Source organism: Rhododendron vialii, chromosome 5a (genome assembly GCF_030253575.1).
Source record: "Rhododendron vialii isolate Sample 1 chromosome 5a, ASM3025357v1".
Lineage (NCBI taxonomy): Eukaryota > Viridiplantae > Streptophyta > Magnoliopsida > Ericales > Ericaceae > Rhododendron > Rhododendron vialii.
The window spans coordinates 28,566,882-28,591,292 of NC_080561.1; the positions used below are offsets into that span (position 1 = coordinate 28,566,882).

Below are 24,411 nucleotides of genomic sequence, written 5' to 3' on the forward strand. Positions count from 1 at the left end.
GGTTCGGTTTCCTTCTTCTTTTGGGGCTGAGGATTGCTGAATTCATCCTCAGTTTGCTTATTCATTATCTCAGGAAAAGGCCTGTGATGCCTCTTGTATAACATTTTCCCAGTACAAAACAACCTTTAGAAATGGAAAAAGGGGGACCTACAACAAGAAGTTTAAATATTGAAGTCCCAACAAAAACAACCTTTAGAAAAAAAAACCCCTCAAAAATCCTCAACTAAAATAGAAACCGATTAGGCAAAACTGAAAATCTTGCACCCTCATGTTAAGATATTACCCCAATTTTTTATACAAAAGAATTTTTGTGGGTTCATGATGCAGGGTGAATTTCAGGAAAATTGTAAATTCTATTTGTCATCCTTGTATAATTAGCATGTTAACCCCTGGGGTTGGCTTGGACCTAGGTATTTGCTTCCTTCTAAAAAGTTCTAGGTTCTATTCCCATTGCTAGCAACTCTTACGGCTGCCTCATTTCTGCGTAAACATGTGAAAACCCACAGGAAGGGACTGTAGGGATTAGTTTGATGCGCACAAGCTGGCCCGAGACTCGAGACTGCCAATATTACGGAAACAAAAATTAGCATGTTGATAGGTAAGTTTCGAACGTGTTAGGATCCTTTTCACTATAAAGGGTGTTTCGGCTAAATCAATGAGCCAAATTATTTTTTGTCCTATTCAAAAAAAAAATTGCATTTATTATTTTGTGTCTTTTTTGTTTTGGTGGATTATTGATTCCTATCGACGAGAGGAATCTAAAAAGTAAAGAATTAAGAAAAAACTAATTTTCTGGTGAATAAAGACAAAATAATCCAAAGAGTTTGTCTATTTTGGATTATTTTTGCTTAGTAGACTTTTTTTAAAATTTTGATTATAATTTTTTATCTTTTAAATTACTCTCGTTGATATGGATCAATAATTCAAAAAATTTGATTTAAAATTAACAAATAAAAAATAATAATTTAGCTCAATTATTTAGCCAAAACACCCCTTGTGCTTTTAAGCTTGTTGGTAATTGGGTGAGTTTATGAATGAGAATTGAGTTTTTTTTAGAGAGTGTCTCCTCTTTTCCTTTATTTGTAGTAATCCTACATTTAACGGGTTTGGAGAGTCTCTATTCTTCGTGATATTGACCACATTTCTGATCCCTATTTGCCTTTTAGTGGGCTGGTCTGGTATGAGAAGTTATGGGAAAGAAAATATTACTATAGCATTTCTAATTTGTGAATTTCCAATGATAATGATCGCCGTGTTTGGCTGTCTTGGCTGACACTAACAAGACCGCCATAAGGCCATACGCAGTGGCATAATCAAAAATGGATAACCAAAAGTTGACACATCAACTTTTGATTATTCATTTAAGAGGTTGCTAAGCTTAACAATGTTGAGGTTCACAATGGTCACTTCTAGTCCATAACTAAAATAAGGGATACACTACAATTACACTCTCTCTCCCCTTGTGTTTTCCACCATTGATCACTTTCCTCCATTACACTTTTTTTTTGGCAAAAATATATCAATTTTCTCCTTTAATTTTGGGAAAAAAATTGGTGACTTCCTTCCCTAATATTATGAATTTGGAAAAAAAATCATGTACTCAAAAAAAAAAAAAACAAATGTGTTCTTGAATTTGTAAAAAAATGTAAGATTCTTTATGTACTCAACCACAGGGAGAGGAACGAAAAAAGAATAAAATAAAAACGGAAAAAAAAAAGTGAAATACCTTGATGCGGCAACAAATGTTTTCCACCATTGATCACTTCCCTCCATTACGGTTTTTTTTGGCAAAAATATATCGATTCTCTCTCTTAATTTTGGAGAAAAAATTGGTGACTTCCTTCCCTCATATTATGAATTTGGAAAAAAAATCATGTACTAAAAAAAAAAAAACAGATGTGTTCTTGAATTTGTAAAAGAATGCAAGGTTCTTCATGTACTCAATCACAAGGAGGGGAACGAAAAAGAATAAAATAGAAACGGAAAAAAAAAGTGAAATACCTTAATCCGGTGACAATGAGTTGAATTGTAAATGATTGAAAGATATGAGCTTCACTTTTAGAGGGAAAGAAGAAGAAAGAGTTTTATGGCTGAAAAAAATGAGATATAGAGCAGGCGAAGAAAATAAGAAGAAAATACCATTTGAAACACGCGTGTACATAAATTTTAGAACCGGTTAACTTATGTGGTGTGAGATCCACAAATTTTGATTATTGAAAAAAGTTGCTAGTTTTAGTTATCCAAAGCCCAAAATTTGATTATTTCTAAGAATGTTGTTAAGTATGATTATACCATTGTGAGCCATCTTTTACCCCAATATTGTTAACTTTAAAAATAGTTTGCTTTTGATTATGCCACTGTGGATAGCCTAACAAGGCACAGCCACACAGGTGCATCTCCCGGTCCAATAGAAAGGATTTGACCATAATGGAGTTGCTCAAACTCTCGATCTCCGATAAACTCTCTCTTAATTCAAACCGAACATTGAACAAGATAAGATCTCTCCATTGTTTTCTACAGCAAATAATTAACAGCATGATCCGGGGACACTACCATGCACACCCTGCCTAGCACCTTGCCAAACACCTCAAAACGACGCCGTTTTGATCAAAAAAGGAGCGTCATCAATACTATGCAAAACTATGTCATTTTGAGTGGGAAAAATAGCACCATTTTTGGACCTAAATAAGGGCTGCCGTGTTGGTTTTAATTCCTCGTTTATTTGGTTGGGATTCCATAACAAGTGTGACTTTTTGTGTGGGCCTCATTACGAATTCTAAAAAAATGATTCAAACCACAAGTTATTTTTAAAATATTTCCTATGGGTTCCTGAAAAAAATAGCTCAATCTGATATCTGTAAGGGTTGTTTTAGAATTCGTAGGGAGTTTCAGAATTTGTAGGGTGCCCTATGAAAGCTTAGGGTAAAAAATTAATTATGACCTTTAGAATAATATGATCAGAAAAATAAGATCTTCACACTAGTTCAAACGAATTGAAAATTGGAGTACTAAATTTGTTCACCATATTTTTTAATACTACCTCCGTCCCAATTTAGTTGTCACTTTTGAGAGTTCATGCCACTTTTCAATTGATTATATCTTATAATTTATAATATTTTAGGTGATTTTGAAAATATTGTACTCCATTATAGAACAAATCGAGATCTATCAAACAATATCTATATTGGATATAATATCTATATTGGATATAATATCTATATTGGATATAAAATTCATTACCAATTTAAAAATATAACTAGTTTTTTTATCCAGTTAAAATAGAATTGGGACAAGTAAATTGGAACGGAGGGAGTATATAACCGTCTAAAAAATTGGAGCATTTTTTAGACTATTATATATTTAAAAATATGGTGAAAAAATTTAGTGCTCCAATTTTTAATTCGTTTTGAATCGGTGCGAAGGTATTATTTTTCTGATCATATTATTCTAAAAGGTCATAATTAGTTTTTGGCTCTAGGACTTTCATATGGCGCTCTACGAATTCTGAAACTCTCTGTGAATTTTGAAACAGCCCTAATCGATATTGGATTGAGTTAATTTTTTTCAAGAATCCATAAAAAATTATTTAAGAATAAGTTGCTGTTTGAACCAAATTTGTAGGATTCGTAATGAGCCCCATAGAAATAAAAAATTAGTATAACGTGTTGAAGCAAATCAAACAAACAATAAAACCAACACACAGCAGAAATCCCAACGTCCCTTTTGCATGATCAAACGGTGCCGTTTGCTGCTTGGCAGGGGACGCTTGGTAGCGTCCCCGGATCCCAGCAAGGTTTTCCAAATCTCCTTTTTTTTTTTGAGTACGTCCAAATCTCTTTTTTTTTTTTGAATAAGTCCAAATCTCCTATTAAGAAGCCCGAAAGGTGCCAATTTTCAGGCGATAGAAAATAGATGTGCAATAAACATACTTTAACCCAAAAAAAAAATATAAGAGAGAGACAATAAAGATATCGCTCCTCAACCTTAAGGGTTGGCCTGGTGGTGACGGTCAGCAATTTAGGGGTTAGCTCCCTCATTTTTCAGGTGCTATCAAGTCTTATGGGGGAGTTAGTTTTAATTGGACTTCTCTCAAGTAGACGGTGAGATTGAGTCCTAGATATTCGTCAAGTTTAGCACAAACTAGACTGAACACCACAAAATGACTTGGCTTAAGGCACCCTGGGTTGATCCTATTTCTGGTCTCTTCTCAAGCATCCAAAGAGGATCTGAATCGTTCATTTTTTAGACCGTAGCATATCGATTCATATGACTTTAGGGTCTATTTATCTTGGAAAAAATAACTTTAACATACTGAATTCAGACCAATTTTTTCCATTTGTCTCCAGATAAACGGACCTCGAAATCATATATAACCAATCAACATGATTCTTAATTTGTTGCGCGCCTTGTGTAATTGACTTCTTCCAAAAAATGAACGATTCTAATCATCTTTGAATGCTCGAGAGAAGCCCGAAAGTAAGGCCAATTTGAGAGTGCAGTCCCGAAGGAGACCGGAGGAAAGCCAAGTCCTTTTCTCAATAAAGTATAGTTTTTAATCCTTTTCGGGGGCACCAACAGAGTAGAATACTACCCCAATCCAAAAGGTATTTTCGTCCAAACATAAAAAAATGCTGCCTAGAATTCTCTTTAGAACTATTTTGTTCCAATTAATTCAGTGAATAGTTTTTAATAAGTTAGCTAACAAAATGTTTTCAAGAAGAAAACAAAAAAAGACAAATAAATATAGACGAGGTGAAGGGAGCTAAAGGTTGATTAGCGAAGAACAAGCGAAGAGAGAGAGAGAGAGAGAGAGAGGAGAGAGAAAGCTCCAGCTGGCGGTGGTCTTCTTCTTCTGAATCTTCTTCACCGGCGAAATCAACAAAGGTTTGCGAAAGATGATGTCGTCCGGTGTTGGCAAATACACGACGATTGATAACCAGAAAGTCTCCGGATCCGTCCCCGTAATCCCTCAAATCCCTAAATTACCCTCCTTAGTCCTCCAGATCTGCACTCTTACCCTCTCTGATTCGCTCTGTCTCTGTCTTAATTTCGCAGGCGGTCTCGGATTCTCCGGCTCACGTCGCCGTCAACTTCACAGGTTCAATCGAATCTGTTGTCTCTGCATATTAATTTTCGCGTTTTCGTTTTTTTTTTTTTGAAGCAATCGTTCCTTTTTTTGTTGTTGTCGTTGTTTACAGATTCGAGTCTTCAGACGTTTCCCCCTTCAGGAGCGCAGGGCAAGATCTCTCGCGGCTCGGGACCTCCTCGAGACGCAGACGGTAATTATACCTTACTTGCATGCATTTAGGCTATGTTTGCATACAATACATGTAAATGTCAAACGAAGGATTTTTTTGACTTGTTATTGAATGGGATTTAGCGTCCACTTAGATTTGATAACGTAGCATATCGATTTTGACCTTGCGATGGGGAGCTTCATATGGATTTGGAACAAGTAGTTAATAGGAGTGATTTGAAGTGCTTCGTGTTTGGATACAATACATGTGAGCTTCAATAGCAGCTAGGTCTAGAGGGAAGTTATGAACATTATGTTTTGGCACAAATCTTTTTGGTTCTTAAAAAAGAAACAGTTCAAGAAGGTTCAATTGTCCGAGAATTTATCGACAATATCTTCCGTTTTGTCCAAGCGGGATCCGAAATATCCGCCTTATTGTGTAGAATTCCTTCTGCTGTGGGTTATCAACCCACCCTGGATTTGGAACAAGTAGTTAACAGGAGTGATTTGAAGTGCTTCGTGTTGAGGATTGTAGTTATTCAAGGATCTTAACAAAGTACATCTCTTCTACTTCTAATCCATCTTCCACTCTACCTTTACTAGCTAATATGTCTGTATCTCTTGAATTTTTTATGAAATAAAGCATAAAATATCCTCAATTGAACCCCACCTCCATCCGGTGGTGCCCTAATATCTTGGGCAATTTGGTTTTGGAGAAATGAATTTTTTTATTGATTCTTTGTGCATAGTGAGGTTTTCCCTTTCTGAAGTTTGTGATTAGGTAACGCCAATGTTTATCGAGCGTTGAGCTTAGAACGAGTTACTTGTTTCTTGTAGCCTATTATTGGATATACTCAGTGTGATTTCACTAAAAGGTAAATTGGGTTTGTGTGAATGACTTAGCTGGTTCATGGCATTTGTGCTCTCTATCACTATGTATGTAAGTTACGAAGTTGAAACAAAGAATGTTCTACTCCCTCTGTTCCACTTTATATGTTCCCTACGGGAATCCGTGCATTTTCAAAACCCTCAAAATATATTTCTATATATTATTTTTTTACACCAACTTAAAGTAGTTGCTTTTGGTTTGCCAAAAAGTACGTGGATTTGTTTTCTTATATGGTATTTTATTTGATTGCAGTTTGTGATATGGAAATTTGTCAGCATTTTCGTAGCTTGAGCTAGATCTAGGTGTCACTGTGTCAGCATTATCCAAATTACTTGCACACGAAAAGGTTAAACTCATGACTTCATCTAGCTCAAGTAATACCAACTATATCATCAAAAAATCTTCAAAAAGAAATACCAACTGTGCAATCATGTTAGATATTTGGGGAATACGCAACTACATCTATCACTATGGTTTTGAGAGGTTTTAAATGTGGAGAATGCTTTTATAGTGTAAGTAGGTACTTGCTTCCACTTGCGTAGGACCTTTTAGTAGAGCATATTTCAGAGGAAGGTTCTAAAAGTCGCTAGGCAGTAGTCGGGCGGCCGGGCACCGCCTAGCGCTTAGGCCGATTCATCGGTGCCTAGACATTTGCGGATTTTCCATTTTCTATTTTTCCAATATATTCTCCAATTTTCCGATTGTGTAAGGGAACTAGGTAGACTGGAAATGTATATATGTCATAGTAAAACTAAGTCTCCCTCATATTAATTACCACGACACTAAAACCCTTATTTTCTTAAATCACATCGCCTACCCGCCTTGCCCTGCCTAGCCTTTGTAATCCCGCATAGCCACCTAGCCGATTAATTGCCGATTAATCCTGCCCAGCAGCCAATTAATTGGCCCAGCACCTAGACAATTGCCTAGGCTAGGCGCAGTGGCGGGGTACCGCGAATGCCTAGGCACCGATTAATCGGCCACCTAGGCCGATTTTTATCACACTGTTTTAGAGTTTGATGGCGTTTAGGTTTTCATAGATTTAATGAGTTCAAAGATTTAGGGGTTCTTATTGAATTTCTTGTTTGTTGAAATAATTTGATTTGTCTCTTAAGTTGATTACCTCTCATTTAAGCCTCTCGATCTCCAGTGTAATTTCATTAGTTGAAAATGCAGAAACAACCTTGAAGAATATAAGTGACGTTTTAATGCTCCGGCTGTAGGTTATTTCATTTTGTATTCAATGGAAAGGGTTCGAGTCTTTTGTTGCCACCCCTAGTCTCCCATTTTTTTGGAAAATATCTACCTCTCTCTTGTTGATGCATGACATTCGTCCCTTTTCAAACTGTCTTTTCTTATAAAAGAGCAAAAGAATATTGTCCATCCATTGGTGTATAAATTGGTGCAGATACATTCTCGAAACCCGTATCAGGTTCTGATGAGCCGCAGTCAAGTGGTTGGTTTCAAATATTCTCACTTGCTTATTACAAGCCTTACTTTGATGTTGACACGTCAGATGTTGTAGAGAGGATTAAGGATTCTCTTATTCCATTCAGAGGTAGCTTCTCCGAAAAAACTGCAAGCAATCCAGATTTGTAAGTTGTTGCTCCTAAATCTGTACATAGTAACTAGTGTGGAGTGAGTAAATTTCCTGTTTTCCTGTGGGAAAAATTTATCTTATTTCTGCAAGTTCCTTTACGAAGGTTTTATTTATGAGTGTGATTACCGCTATTGCTTCATAGATCTTGTTACTGCCTCATTGAAATTTAATTGACATGATCTGGTCCTCTTAACTGCAGCTTGTTTTCCTATTGTGAATATGTCAGTCCATTAACAGCTACCCAAACTTAGATTGCTAAACTAGAATATCTTGTGCCTAGTCTTGTGAAAGATGTTGGTCTTGCTGTGGTGGTGTCCTGAAACTCTTTTTCATCCCTGGTCTGGTTTACTATCTTTAATGAAGAGTAACTCTTGCCAATAATAAAGGGCGAGTTACAGAAGCACCAGTGTAGCAACCAGATTCTCCATCACCATAAAATAATCATGTGGACATGGAGATTATTTGTCTACAATGCACATGTATGTTTGTACCAAATGTTTGGTCTTTGATAATGATATAGTCTTCCTTTTTAATTGCGTTTTATATTCCTTTTGAAACTAGTTATTAGGGGATTGTAGGTTTGGCATGGTTTGTTAGTATTGCACTTGAAGGAAAATAGGTTCCAGGATTTGGCTCTTTGTGCCAACTAGAACCAAAAAATGGGTATGAGTAGTAAAAGGGCACTCAAAGCAACTCTCTTGTAATTTCTTTGTTCTCTGTTAATGTTGTTTCTTTATTGTTCCTGATCAAAAGGGCAGAAAAGAAGAACATTCAAAACCAATCTTCAGAGATCATTTATTGTAGTTACCTTAACAACGGTATATGAGTAATTGTTAAAAGAGGTCAATTCCACACTCCTATTGGTTGTGTGCCTTATCCATGGAGGCACTCGTGTTCTTTTCGGGTGCCACAAGGTAACCTAGCCCCCTATAGCGCATGCCTAAGAGCATCTCCAGTGTGTGTGTGCGCGTGCGCAGTGGTTGCCAGAAACCCAACAGTTTGAATTGGCATGTAGCCTTCAAACGCAACTGCGAAATACTAAAGTGGCTGTTTGGAGTTCAAAAAATAGTCCTTCAGAAGTTAGTTCTTTTCAATTCTTTTTCTCATTTGCGTTATGGACTCAGTACCCAATTTTCAACTGTTCGTGCACAACAGTGTCAAGTTTATCGTGATGAAGCAGCAATTATGAATACTAGTACTGCTTGAGGTCAAAATAGTATGATCTAATACAATTTGATGCTCCTGTTGGTGGTGAGGGAGGGTTTTGTGGATGTTGGAGATTTCAAATTGCCACAACTGTCCATGCTACCCAATCTTAGTTAGGTTACTTAAAGTGTGTATTGATAAGGTGTTCTTTTATCTTATATTTATTTTTTGGGGGATGTATAAGGAGGTTGGGGGATCTAGTTTAACTTGTAAATGCTGTTGTGAGAATGAGATAAAAAAGGTACTTTTGTGAGGAAGATCAATATGAAATAAAAAGTTGTTCCTTCAAAATGAGCTTAATGCAACTATGTGGCTTGGATGATGCATAATGGGTTGGAATTCTTTTGGATAACATTATGAGAAAGAAGCAACTGGTTTAAATTTTGTTTCCCTTTTCCTTGGTTCAGATAACAACCGAATGGTATTTGGATTAAGAAACCGATGCACCCCTCCGAACATTTCTGTGCTCTTATCGTGCTTATGTGGGTATCTCCATGCATATATTTTCTGGCCAAATATCTAGTTTTAACGGAGGATTGATGTAAAAGGAATATCCTTAAGGAGTGGGTGGAAATCTTGTAAGTTATGTTTACGGTGCGACAGCCAATGGGATTTACCTTTCATGTCATGCATGTGTAAGATGTTTGTTAGAAGGATTTGAAACCATATGAATTTTCCTCATGTGGATGGAGAAACCTCCATTTCACGAGGTTGTGACTTGTGAGTTGAGATGTGAACTTTTGAGTGAGAAACATTAGGCCAGGCTTCTAATCTTAGAGGTTAGTTCACATAGAGGGAGTTATGTTGGAACATTTAATGTCTGAAGATAACTGTGTAGGCAATCTCCTAAAACTCGCTAGGTGCTAGTTGGGTGAGGCCGATTAATTGGGGAATAATCGGTGCCTAGAGATTAGTCAGTTTTCCCCCTTTTTTTATTTTTTAAAAATATTCTCCTCCCTCCTCTCCAAGTTTTGAGTAAGGAGAACAACAGAAGTAGGAACAAAACATCAAATAACATCCAAACAGAGGAAATAGAGCCTACATTACACATAATTTCACAACAGGTGAAAAAAAAAGTGACTACATACGGAAGGAGGGAGGGAGGGAGGGTTTAGATTTAAAATCGTTTATATTGTATTGTGTATAGGCATATGTTACGCTAAATCTACTCTAAAACCCTAATAGTATTTTAGCTCAACATTTAACCCATTGGATTTGCAAAAGTATGTAGTTAATGCCCCATTAATCCTGCCTAATTCTCTGATTAATCCCGTCGACTAATTCCGCCTAGCGGCTGACTAATTGTTCTGCCGCCCAATTCATCGCCTAGGCCCCTAATCAAGGTGGCATAGCGCCTAGATGCCGCCTAGACCGAATTTTAAACATTTGTATTAATTGTTTTTATTTGAGCTTTTAGGCCTTTAGGTGTTGGAGCTTTGCTTCCTTTGGTTGTGACCTTGGTTGGCTTCTTGCCAATGAAGTGCTTGGGTCTTGGATTGGACTCTTTGTTCTCTCCTTATCCTATTAATCTTTGTAACAATTTCAAAGGTTAATAAAATTTCTTTTTTGCCATTCAAAAAAGAAAAAAAAAAGGGAAAAAAAACTAATACCCGAAGAGGTTAATGTGCTTTGCAATTCTTAAGGACCTATAGAGTGAAACATTACCCAATAATTTGCTCATGAGAAAACATAATATATTGTTTTTAGTTGTATATGAGAAAGGAAATTTGCGGAAATTTGTAAGTTTTAGTTCTGAAATTTTATAGAGATTTTATCAATCCAAACATGTATCTAGATTCTAGGATGAATACCGGGTTAGTTTAAAACTCTAAAGTTGTAAGTTGAAAAAGTTTAAAATGCACTACTATGATTATGTGTGTATTTACCCCCAAACAATGACATGGATGACCTAGATTTATGAGAATGCTGCCTCACCTAGATCTACAGCGTCCCATTTTTAATTTTGTATGAATCATATAAGTACTTTAAGGAAGAGTAACCGGTATACTTGGCTAAACTGTGACGTTGAAAAAAATCCTAGTTTTGTGGGGCTTCGCTTATGCAACTGAAGTACTACGAAGTTGTGAGAGATGGTGAGTTTGGGCGAAAGTGTTCATCAAAATGTGAGTCACTGCCATGACTTCTTGTAGTGTATGTGTTGTTGATGAGATTGAGGATTAAAACCTCAAGGGAAACATATGGCATAAATGTGGAGATCCAAGCTACCTCCTGATTTTCTCATGACATACTTCAGTTTACTTTTGTCTTTTCTATTACGGAGATTCTGTGTTCCTTTTATGAGCTGACATGCACCGGTTCAGGTTTTATCTGCTATGGTTTTCTCGGTTTTGTTGTGGGGTAGTATGTTATATTATGCAACTGAAAAGGCTTCATGAATAGTCTCTATCCCTTTTATGAGAATCTCCATATTATTAGAAGTTACTGGATACAATCTTCCATTTGAGGTTTGATATTTCAGAAATCTTGCTATGTCGTATACCGTCTTCCCAACATTTTTGAAAGATTCGTAACTCATTTTGTTTTTTTTGTTTTTTTACTTTCTAATTTTGATAAATGGGGTAGCTTTAGCATGCCTACATGTTCCTTAATTGGTGTATTTAATTTCTTTTGTATTGCATCGTGATGACTAGCATATTATCTGAACTTCCTATGGTTTTGTGATAAGGTATGGACCATTCTGGATCTGCACAACCTTGATATTTGTGGCTGCTTCAATTGGCACATTTGTTACCTACGTGGCACACAAGATACAGAAAAAAGAATGGAACTATGACATAAATTTGGTGACTTGGTCTGCTGGTTTGTTCTATGGCTATGTCGCTGTTGTTCCTCTCTGCTTGTATATAATCCTCAAATACTTCTCCGCCCCTTCTGGTCTCGTTCAGCTTTTCTGCCTCTATGGCTATTCGCTTTTTGTGTACATTCCTGCTTTGGTAAGTTTTGTCGTTGCTCTTTCGCTCCTTTGATAGCTTGTGTGGTTTTCATGCTTATAGAAGTCTTTGAAAAATGGTAAAACTTGGTTAGAATATTATTCAAGGGCTATGAAGCACCGTTATGGATACTGGTAGTTGATACAGCAAAATGCAAAAAAGTTAGGCAGGAGCGAGGCTGGGTTACGTTTTGACGAAAATACATTTTCATGATTTTGGAGGAATGCATTATATGTACTACCATCTTGATAATCACATGGAAGAATTGTTTAAATGACTTTTGCAAACTACAGTTTAATGCAAAAAAAAGGAAAAAAAAAGTCGCTAAATAGAGTTTCATGCCATTGCAGTATAGAAACTACTAAACGAAGTTTGATTCTAAAAGCATGCTAAGTGTTGGAACAAGTTCCCTCTATCTAACTTTGGCTCTGTTTGGAAGAAATACTATTTTGGTTGGGTCTGGCTTGGGTATATACTGGGTACATTTGGGTACGACATAAAATAAGGAAAGAACGCTTCTATGGGAACCGACCAAGAATGCACATACCGTGCACAGACGGCGCGTGGGGCCCCCACTCTGGGTCATGCACGGATAATCTGAGCTGTTTGAATAATTTTAAAATAGTTTTTCGAGGGGTATCATGAAAAATGAACTCAAGCCAATATGCTTAGGTGCATCCAATCTTCAAATTTTTCATTCAGATTACTGCCCGGAGTGGGCCCTGTGTGCCGTCTGTGCACAGTGTGTGCACTCTTGGTCAGTTCCCTAGGCATTTTCGATGAGGAAAACGATGTTGGTACGCGTGTTTCCAGTGTGCATGCAGAAGTATCCTGCAAAGTACTGGTACATGGCATGATATTTACATCCTTCAAAGTTTGAGTGATATCACAAATTCAAATACGTCAGGCTGCATTTAACTTAAGCAGTGGCTAGAATGAAACCAGGCATCTGAACGGATCACAGAAATCCTATGATCCATCTATCATAATTTTGTCTACTGAAAGTTCTCTTCCTTGATTCTTGTTGCAGTGTCTCTCCATTATTCCGTTGGAAATTTTCAGATGGGTAGTTACAGGTGTGGCGGGGTTCATGTCAGCGACCTTTGTTGCTCTCAATCTCCGGAACCACATCCAGTCTGCTGGTGAAAGGTGGTTCTTGATTGTGGCTGGGATCTTTCTGTTGCAGCTGGCTCTGGCTGTTGTACTAAAGCTTTATTTGTTCACGGTCACGGTGTGATTCATGTCATCAACGGGTTCCATATAACCATAGTTAAAAAGTTAAAACACTGACTGGACTTTCTGGCCCCATGATTGTCATTCAAACTTCCAGAGATGTATTCTTTGCCTGTTCTTCATTGAAAATGTACTGTATTCATTCGTTTTTTTTTCGGCATACATATATCCAAACGACAATCCGCAAGATGGCCTATGAAAGCGGTCTAGTTTTAGTCCAATTTGTTCCAATTTTTTAAAAACGCTACCTTCGGAATCCCCTATGTTCTGTAACCTGGATTATATCAGTTCTTCTTTGATTCCCTATACATGCAATTCCCTGTATGGCAGAGGACACTCCGCTTGGTTTTCATTTTTTAGAGTAACTTTTTATTTTTGGCACAGTTTCCAATGAATTTCTCTCTATCTCTCTCCACTCATTTTTACTCATTACATTCAAAATAACTTTTTAAAATGTAAACCAAACAAAGTTGATTCATTCATTTGCGCATAGTTCTTACTATAGTCGAAGGCAGAGATGAGCGGTTGACTTTGCGACTATTTGTGTGTTTTGGTCTCTTTGTATTGGAAACTATTTTATTGCGAAGTTTTGGGTAGGCCCGATCCTGAGATTTCTAAGGCTCTAGACAGGATTTGAAAATGGGGCCTCTCTTTTTTGGTATAATTCTTAGTTGTGTGATATATTAAACGTTGCAGCCTAATAGTTCGGTGGTGAAGTAATACTACCGTCTTTTGCTACCAGGAGGTCCCGAGTTCGAGACGCCGAGGCTTCATTTTCCCTACAGATTTTCAAAACTCAGCGGCAAAAGACTGAACGCACTAGGAATCGAACACGCAACCCGACAATCCATGCACTCACGCCTTGCCCCTGCGCTACATTAGCTATGTTTTAAAATGGTACACATACATAATATTTAATATATTTCACATATTTGGGGCTCCAATTCTGGGCTCAAAACCGGAGACCTTAGGCAGTTGCCTGATGGGCTTATGCCCAGGGCCAGCTTTGGCTCTGGGATCTCTCAAAAAACATATGGAGAAATGTTCAGCATAGAGGGACACAAACTTGCAAAACTGATACTGTATCTCGGCACTTCAAATTAATGCTGATTTAACTTAAAAGCATAATAATTTGAAATTCTAGAAATTAAAGGTTTTGCCATGTGTTGCTCTCACGTTCTTCCTCACTAATACACCCTTTTGTGTAATATATAGTATAGATACCAATGTCTTGCGACTAAGGTGCGGCTGAAACACTTGGCAAATTGGAAAAGGCTTTCAATAGGTTTTTTGAAGGAAGAAATTGATGGTAGAAAGCGTCAACTGCAAGACTTGCAGTCTACGCTTGGGATGGGGTATCAAGTTTCTGAAAGGGCTGAGTTCATTAACCAAGACTTGACAATTAGACAAGAATTGGATGAGCTTCTGGAAAGGGAGGAATTGTATTGGGCGCAAAGGGCTAAACAGACTTGGCTGGGGGTGGGGGATCATAATACAAAATATTTTCACAAGATGGCTTCTATAAGATCTCAGAAAAATCGTACTCCCTCTGTCCTTTTTTAAGTGTTTCATTTCGTAATTTTAACTTATTAAGAAAATATCGTCCTTATACCTTTTACATCAACTTTTACCTTCACTTTCCTTATTTATTCTATATGCAGACATAATCATTACACTTTTACTCACTAACTTTTCAAAATAGAATCTACTTTTAGGGGCAAAATGAAAATGTACTAACTTTACAAAATGGACACTTATTAAGGGACAACCCAAAATGGAATACTGGACTTTAAAAAGGGGACGGATGGAGTATTTTGTTGAGAAACCGAATCCCTAAGACCTAGTAATGACGCGTATAGATTAGACAACAAAAATTATAAAACCCTATAAAGCAGAATTAGGGTTCTACCTCAATTCCTTGCGACACGAATGCTGGTTGAACTTGTTATAGTACGCCTTGCTATAAACCACGAATATTGCTTGACCATACCTTACGATCTTCTATCGTATTTCCCGCGCGTCTAGAACACAAACCGAGTGTGGACTCTTTCGTGATCGTATTTTCTCTCTAAGACTGCCTTTATTTTTGTGAATAATAGAAAAACATCAATCTGACCTAGAGAACATAACGTGTATATATAGGGCTGCGATAGGGACCCAAGGAGTAATATGTCTGGGCTCCCAGTGTAAATAAGAAAACCTAATCCCACCAGGATTTTATTTCTTATTTCACTAATTATAATTCACCCCACTACAGAATTATAATAAACACTCCTGTCCTTATCTCAATTATATTACGAGCTCCATGATATTAAATACTTATTAATCTCCCCACGTTAAGATTACAGATACCTGTTGATTAAAATAAATTACTAACAATCTCCCACTTAATCAACATCTAATCTTGAGACTATCCGCTTAACTTATTCAATACGTCGGATATAAATATCCACCTGCATGGTTTGACATAATCGAAACTTATAAGCTTACTCAAGGGGTATCATCAGTCCCTATTGTGACGTGATTCCATCAATAATTAATAGTTTTCATATACATAATATTGCTACCCAACTCATCGAGACTATTGACCGTATAAAGATCTCACTCTTTAATGAATCAAAGTCAACAACATTAAATATACACCTCTAATAATTATTTTTGGATTCAGAGCATAAACATTCATAATAACCATGAGGTTCCAATTGTCTTATAAAGTTAGTATAAAGACAACTACCTCAATGTGGTCCCGTTCAATACACACAAAGTGTACTAGCACAATGAGTTAGAACTAGATCGTTCCCTGTAGTCAAGACAGACCTACTAAACATTGTACTACAGTCCTACCGATGGTGTGTTCAGTTCCATTTAAGATTGTGAACCATATCTTATATTTCACAAGAATTGATGATCTGATCTTCTGTGTATAAGCCGAACTCTACACACCAGATCATCTACTTTATAAAATAAAAGACACACATGCACAACATACAATAATATTATGCAAACATTACCCATAAAAGATTCTCATCAAAAAAGGATAAAACTAATTAATACATAACAATATTAATTCATCATATAAAATCATAACTTTTACATAACCTCCTAACAAACTCCCATTCAGACTCAAAGTCATGCTGCCACGCATCTCAATCATATTCTCTCTACATGACTATTAAAAGTCTTAGCCTGTAAGCTGTACGTAAAAAGAACTGTTAGGTTGTTTACTGATGCGATCTTGGACACAGTTACATCACCTCACTGAATGATCTATTGAATCAGGTGATACTTACGCTCGACGTGTTTTCCTTCTTATGAGTCAATGGCTCCTTAGAGTTAACAATTCCACCAATATTGTCACAATAGATGTAATAGCTAATTACACTAAAGGAATCACTTCTAGATCTATCAAGAAGTTTTCAAGCCAAACAGCCTCTTTGGCTGCTTAAGAAGCTACCACATACTCGGCCTTCATGGTGGAATCAATCAATGCACAATTGCTTGATACTCCTCCAACTTATGACTCCACCTCCTAGGATAAACACATATCTCGAGGTAGATTTTCTGGAATCCCTATCTGACATAAAGTCTGAGTTTGTGTACCCATGAGGTACCAGACTATCTGACTGGAACACCAACATATGATCTCTAGTTCTTTTCAGATACTTGAGTATATGTTTCACTGCAGTCCAATGCTCTTGCCCTAGATTAGACTGAAATCTGCTAACTATGCTAATGGCAAAGCAAATATCAGGTCTAGTACGCATCATAGCATACATGAGGCTTTCTACTGTCAAGGCATAAGGAATTGCCTTCATCTTCTCCATCTCCGCAGGTGTCTTACGACACTGATCCTTGGATAGGTTGATTCCATGTCTAAAAAGAGAGGAACTCTTTCTTGGAATCCTGCATGCTAAAACGAGCAAGGATCTCATTGATATAAATAGCTTATGATAAGCCCAACATCCAATACCTGCGATCTCACATAAAGCTTAATCCCAAGGATGTGACCGGCTTTTCTCAAGTCTTTCATATCGAACTGGCTAGATAGTTACACCTTTACAGAAGACAACATTCCCACATCGTTTTCAATTAGCAAAATATCATTTACATATAGTACCAGGAACACCACCACTTTTCCGTTGCGCTTCTTGTACACACATGACTCATCCGAACATTGATCAAAATAAAAAAAAACTTGATTGCGTGATCAAAACGGATGCTCCAAGATCTAGATGTTTGTTTGAGTCCATGAATAGACTCCTTAAGCTTGCACTACACGTGCTCTTGGCCCTTTGCTATGAATCCATTTGGTTCCATTATGTGGATGCAGATTTCACAGCCTTTTGCCAAAATTTCGCATATTTACCTTCTAGTTCCTCATTGTAGTTGCAGAGTTCAGCATGTTGTTCTTTAGGGATCATATCATAAGATTCTCCCAAGAACGTATACCGATTGGGTAGGACAACAACCCTCCCACTACGATGTGGTACCGGTGTATCAACAACTCTTTCTTGCAGTGTAACCTCCTGTACTATTGGTGTTTGAAGAAGTCTTTATCGGTCCCTCTCCTCTCAATTTCTTTAGATCAATCTTGCTTCTGGGCTTGTGTTCTATTACATAGTCCTTTTTTAAGAACCGGGCATTAGGGCTAACAATGACCTTCTTATCCGTAAGACTATATAACAATCCACCTTTCGTTCCTCTAGGGTACCCCATAAACAAGCAAACTTTTGTCTTTGATTTCAATTTATCTGCGTTCTCATTCAGTACATGTGCTGAACTATCCCAAACCTAAACATGCTGTAGACTAGGTTTGCGCCCAGTCCACAGTTCTGTGGGTGTAGATGGTACTGACTTAGATGGTATCAAGTTAAGAATGTACGCTGCTGTTTCTAGTGCATGTCCCCAAAACGAAATTGCTAAATCTGAATAACTCATTAATAATCTGACCATATCCATAAGAGTCATATTTTTTCTCTCTGTTACACCATTTTATTGTGGCATACCTGTAGTTGACAACTGGGATGTAATCCCTTCAGCTGACAAATAGTCCCTAAACTCTCCCAAGAAGTATTCGCCACCACGATCAGATCACAGTGTCTTCAGACATTTACCCAGACGCTTCTCCGTTTCTGCCCTATACCCCCTGAATTTCTCAAAGCATTCAGACTTACGGTGCATCAAATAAATGTATCCAAAAATTGAGTAATTATCAATCAAAATGATAAAATACTCAAAATCACCTTTTGCTTGGATATTCATGGGTCCACACAAATCAGAATGAACCAATTTCAACGGCTCTTTGGCTCTATAACCTTTGCTGAGCCTCTTGGTCATCTTACATTCTAAACAGGATTCACAGACTAGAAGTTCCTCAACTTCCAATGAACCTAAAGGTCCATCCCTGACCAGTCTAGAAATTCTATTCAAATTAATATGACCAAGGTGTAAGTGCCAAAGATATATTAGGTTCAATTTAGAAGGCTCATTTCTCTTACATGACATATTATTAGTGTTATTCAATTCATGCAGTTGCACTATAAGAAATATAGGATTAATAATGTAAAGATCATCAATCAATGAACCAGAACAGATAAGACATTTATTTAACTTAATAACCACAAAATTACTAAAATAAACCAAATATCGATCTTTAATCAACTTAGAAATTGAAAACAAGTGTCTTTTAAGTGTGATAACATAAAGACAATATCTCAAAATTAAACTCCTATTACTACTAAAATTTAAAAAAAAACATTTCCTAATGCAACTGCTGCCACTCTCGTAGCATTTTCCATATGTAGATAAATCTCCCCATCACTGAGTCTTCTAGTTTCCTGGAACCTATGCAACAAATTGCAAACATGATTAGTGGCTCCTATATCTACACACCAGGTACTGTAGATAACACCACTAAACATGATTCAACGACTAGCAAAAAGATCTATCTTGATTATTCACTTTATTGAGATAGAATAGACATTTCTTCTTCTAGTGTTCTTGCTGCTTGTAGTGAAAACACTTGCCCTCAGACTTTTTCACTCTATCTTGAGGAGCATAAACTGCCTCCACAATATTTTTTTCTGAGACTTGTTCTGCTTCTTCTTGCCTTTCAGTTTAGAAGTAGAAATCTTCTCTGCCACTAACACTGATGGTGTTTTCTTCATAACCAAAAGACCCTCAGCTGCTTGGAGTTCCTTAAGAAGTTTCGCCAAAGATAAATGTATTTTGTTCATATAATAGTTCAGGCGAAATTACTTAAAACTTTTATCATCTTCAGAATATGATCCCTAATCGGGGTCCCTTCAACATGGTGATACTCACCAATTTTTATAAAATTTTGCTTCCTGTTCTGTGGTATTCTCATCAGGTGTAGGAGGGCACTCCTCAAACAACACAAATTTGTGCCCCTCAGCAGTTATCACAATATCCAAGTTTCTTTTTCAGTCAATATAATTCGATCCAGTAAGTTTTTTTTTTTTTTTGAGAATAATGGCAAGTGGATTGAAAGAGTCCATTTTTTGAATATGAGAATCAAATAACATAACAATCAATTATGAAGGGCAATAAAAACTTGAATTTCATTTTAATATTGGTTCCCTCAACCACATGTTAAAAGAAAAATATTGACAACCCTACATATCGTGAAGAGCATGCCTCGATGGGAAGTCCTCTACTCTTTATCATTCATGTAGATAGGTACAACCTTTTAATTTTACTATCTAGACACTATACCATGCCAAGCAAAATTAAATAGCCAATATAGTTTTGGTCCTACAAATAATAATAGCGACTCAGATGGTGAGGATACTATTATTTACAGCTAAGTGTATACCATTACCTAGCTCCATGACCCATTGTTCCGTTATGAATTACCTCAGATGGTGAAGTAATTCACCCAACAATTATCATACAGCTATCCCTTTGGAAAGTTTGTACCGATGATGCCATAATTTATTTTGTCCGATAGGGAGGAATGTTTTGAAACCAACACACAAAATTAATTATATCATCTACATACTAGTAATGGAGACCGTGAGATTTATAAAAATAGACTCCCTCTCCCACTTAGTTATTTAAAAATTTGTGAGGGTTATCAAATTTTCGAATTTGCAAAAAACGTGATCTAGGTCAAATGCCATATATTACCATTTTATCTCAATTTGGTAAACTATCACATATGAAAATAATATGGAAATACAAATAATAAGGAAACACAAGATAAAAGAATTCAGCTATTATGATCAAAGATGCAATTCTTGAGCAACAAGGAATCCTTCCAAACTTGAAATCCTTAAGCAATCTTTCCAAACTTGAAATCCTTCAGCTATACTTGTGTGGAAGACTTACATACTTTGACCCTATCAAGGAAACCAAAATCCAACCGTGCTTTGGCAAGAAAATTCGGATTTGACATATTCCCTCGTAAACTACACAGCCTTCAGTATTTTGGCCATATCTTCCTCATCCGACCTCCAATTTAAGTGATTCAAATTGGGTTGGATTCGAAATTCAATTATCTACAACTTTTATGAAAAATAGATTTTCTAATTCTAACGCTTACTGGGTCGAAATAACCCTTCAATCAGGCCCTACGAATCTGGAAAAAATCAATTGCGAGCCAAACAACTTGTATCTTTTGTATTTACCATCTTCGAACTCCGAATAACCGTTGAATGCTATTACAATCGAAGAAACATACAAACATCGATCTTATGCCTCCATTGGAGTTCCCATGCTACGTTAATTATTACAACTACAAAAAATAATCGTGGCACCCAATAAATAACACATGCTACGTTAATTTTTACATCCACGAAAAATAATTATGGTACCCAATAAATAATAATAACCATGAAAAAATCATCGTGGGATCCAATCACATAAAATCAACAAAAATCATGTGACCATAATAACTGGGTAAGAACGCTGCAAAACAAGGGTTAGCACCGTTCTACATTCTATCTTCTATAACCTACGGACGACATGGCCTGTTTAATCCATACGCGTGATTATAGCCTGCTCTGATACCACTGTTGGGAAACCGAATTCCCAAGACCCAGTAATGATGCGTACATATTAGATAACAAAAATTATAAAACCCTATAAAGCGGATTTAGGGTTCTACCTCAACTCCTTGCGATACGAATGCTGGTTGAACTTATTATAGCACGCCTTGCTATAAATCACGAATATTGCTCGACCGTACCTTACGATCTTCTATCGTATTCCCTACACGTCTAGAACACGAACCGAATGTGGACTTTTTCGTGATCTTATTTTCTCTCTCTAAGCCTGCCTCTATTTTTGTGAATAATAGAAAAACATCAATCTCACCTAGAGAGCATAACGTGTATATATAGGGCTACGATAAAGACCTAAGGAGCAATAAGTCTGGGCTCCCAGTATAAATAAGAAAACATAATCCCACCAGGATTCTATTTCTTATTTCACTAATTATAATTCACCCCACTACAGAATTATAATTGCACTCCCGTCCTTATCTCAATTATATTACGAGCTCCATGATATTAAATACTTATTAATCTCCCCACGTTAAGATTACAGATACCCGTTGATTAAAATAAATTACTAACATATTTGGCATTGAAAGATAGTAGTGGGGTGTTAGCTATCGATCTAGTAGTTATCGAAGCAATGTTTCTTGATCACTTTCGGTCAATCTTTTGCTATGAGGAGGGGTCTAGTGCAACAAGAGCTGGGGATAATGATGTTGGAAGCAGGTTTATGGAAGGGTTGGGGAAGCTCCCAGTTTGTTAGCCACTATTATAACGAGACTAATAGATGATCAACGAAGGGGTCTGGATCAGCCTATCACTTTTGATGAGGTTAGAGCGGCTTTGTTTCAAATGGATGGGCATAAAGCTCCGGGGCCGGATGGTTTTGTGGCAGCGTTTTATCAGGAAAATTGGGACTGGTTAGGAAACGATATTGTTCAATCGACGCCGTCTTTCTTTGAGTCTGGTTTTTTGCAGAAAGAAATGAATCAGACTTTGATTACTCTAATTCCCAAGGTTCCTAACCCCAATATGTGGGTGACTTCCGAGCAATCAGCCTTTGTAATGTTCTTTATAAGTTAATATCCAAGGTGTTGGTTAATAGGCTCCGTGCAGTTCTGGGGAATTTGATCTCTCCTTTTCAGAATGGCTTTGTTTCATCACAGTAGATTACTGATAATGTGCTAATTGCTCATGAAATTCTGGAGCATATACGGAAACGGAAGAAGGGAAGACGTGCTCTATATGCCTTGAAGCTTGATATGAATACGGCGTATGATCAGGTGGACTGGAATTTCTTGCTAGGGGTTTTGCGGGTAATGGGATTCAGTCACAAATGGGTAGGTTGGATCAGTCAATGTATATCCACGGTATCCTTCTCAGTTTTGGTTAATGGGAGGAAATCTTAGCCGTTTACGCCAACTTGTGGCCTGCGCCAAGGGGATCCGCTCTCGCTTTACTTGTTCATTTTGGTGGCTCAGGCTTTCTCGGATGGGCTGCGGGAATTTGCTTCTCATGACATTTGCAGGGTAATCTCTGTAAGTCGTTATTCCCCTCGTATTTCCCACTTGATGTTTGCATATGACTGTTATATTTTTATGGAATATAATTTAGAACATGCTTGGTGTCTGAAATGGGTCCTTGAGGTTTATTGTCAACAGGCAGGGCAAAAGATCAATTTTAATAAGTCAGAGTTGTTTACTAGTCCAAATATGAAAGCCCGGCAAATGCATGACTTGAAATGTATTTTTGGGGTTAGGTTGGTTGAAAGGCCAAGTTTGTATCTTGGTGCGAATTTGGATTTTTTGTCAAGAAAAGGGAGTCTCGTTTCTAGAATTCTGAACAGGGTGGGGTCTAAGCTTAGCTTGTGGAAAGCTTCGCTGCTGGCTTTTCCGTCTCGATTTATTCTGGTCAAGCATGTTTTGATGTCTATTCCTGGCTATTTGTTGTCTGTTTTTCAAGCACCGGTTTATTTTCTTAATAAGGTTAAAAGTGTTGTGTCGCGGTTCTTGTGGTTTGGGGAGAGAGAGAAAGGGATAGTCTAGCGCAGGTGGGAGGTCAGTTGTTTGCCCAAGGCAAAAGGGGGTTTAGGTTTGAGGGATTTGGGCTGCCTCAATCAAGCTTTGCTGGCTAAAGTTGCTTGGCGGCTTCTGAAAAATCCAAATTCTTTGTTTGCAAAGTGCTGGTGGGTAAGTATTGTCGGAGGCGGGGATTGTTAGAAGCGGTCCCGTCCTCTTTGGCATCTCGGGGATGGAGGGTGTTGTGTAAGGGCTTGAAATGGAGGATTGGTAATGGTAGAAACATTAGTGTGTTCCAGGATGAATGGATTCCAAAGAAATCAAACCCTCTTGTTGGGTCTCCTCTTAGTAGTGGTCTGCCTAATTTCAGAGTCATGGATCTTTTTGATGCTAGGTGTCATGTATGGAGGGATCCTCTTCTCAATGTTTTATTTCCAAGAGAGGTGGTTTCGGCAATCCACTCTCTTTATTTGCCACTTCAGGAAAAAGAGGATGAACTAATATGGGAACACACAAAGAATGGGTTATTTTCGGTCAAATCTGCTTACTCGTTATGCTTTGGGATCAAGACTCCATTCTCATTTTGTGGTCGATTTGGTGTGTACGTAATGATGTGGTATTTAAGGATATTAAGAGCATCTCCAATAGGCTAGGCAAAGGAGAGTTTTCAGCAAAATGACTAGCCAAAGGCCAAAAACCCCTTCCCAGCAGACTAGCTCCACGCTCGGGGATTTGGTTGTGTGCTATAGTAGCTCGGTTGGCCTGGCGTGGCACTGTAGCTCTCGTCTTTGGGCGATTTCTTCTCACGCTCCCTTTCCCTCGCTTTTTTGGATGACTCATGTCCATTCTCCCGCCCAACACTCTCAGTTTCCCTCCTTTTATCATATCTATTTCAATAAGTAGATTCGTTGTTGGGTTTTTCTGAGAATTTTCATCCTCCTAACATCAAGACAAGGTATGCTTCTCTCTCTTTTGAAATTACAAGTTCTACTTGTGATTCTGGTTCAGATTATGTATTGTTTTCAGCCATATCAATTTGGGTATGAAATTGGAGAAGATTTGGTCTCAATGGTAAAAGAAAGCATTCTGATTCAATCCTCGTTATTTGTAAGCAACTGAACTTAGTAAAGCATAACTTGGTTTCCTATATTGTTTTTTCATCTGCCAATCCAATGGGTAGGAATTAAGTGGGAAATCGGAAATCACCTCCGTATTTAAAGTCCAACAGAACAATCCTTGAGGCAGCTTGGTTTGTATATT

At 37.4% G+C, this 24,411-nt stretch overlaps 1 protein-coding gene across 1 annotated transcript; it reads left to right on the top strand.

Moving 5' to 3' along the window:
* The first annotated feature begins 4,719 nt into the window (after positions 1-4,719).
* On the top strand, positions 4,720-13,342 carry LOC131327318 (uncharacterized). Its single transcript, XM_058360422.1, has 6 exons — positions 4,720-4,961; positions 5,056-5,098; positions 5,199-5,279; positions 7,534-7,720; positions 11,618-11,885; positions 12,913-13,342. Exons 1-6 carry the CDS (start codon positions 4,896-4,898, stop codon positions 13,117-13,119), a joined length of 852 nt encoding a protein of 283 aa, XP_058216405.1. The 5' UTR covers positions 4,720-4,895; the 3' UTR covers positions 13,120-13,342.
* Positions 13,343-24,411: the final 11,069 nt, after the last annotated feature.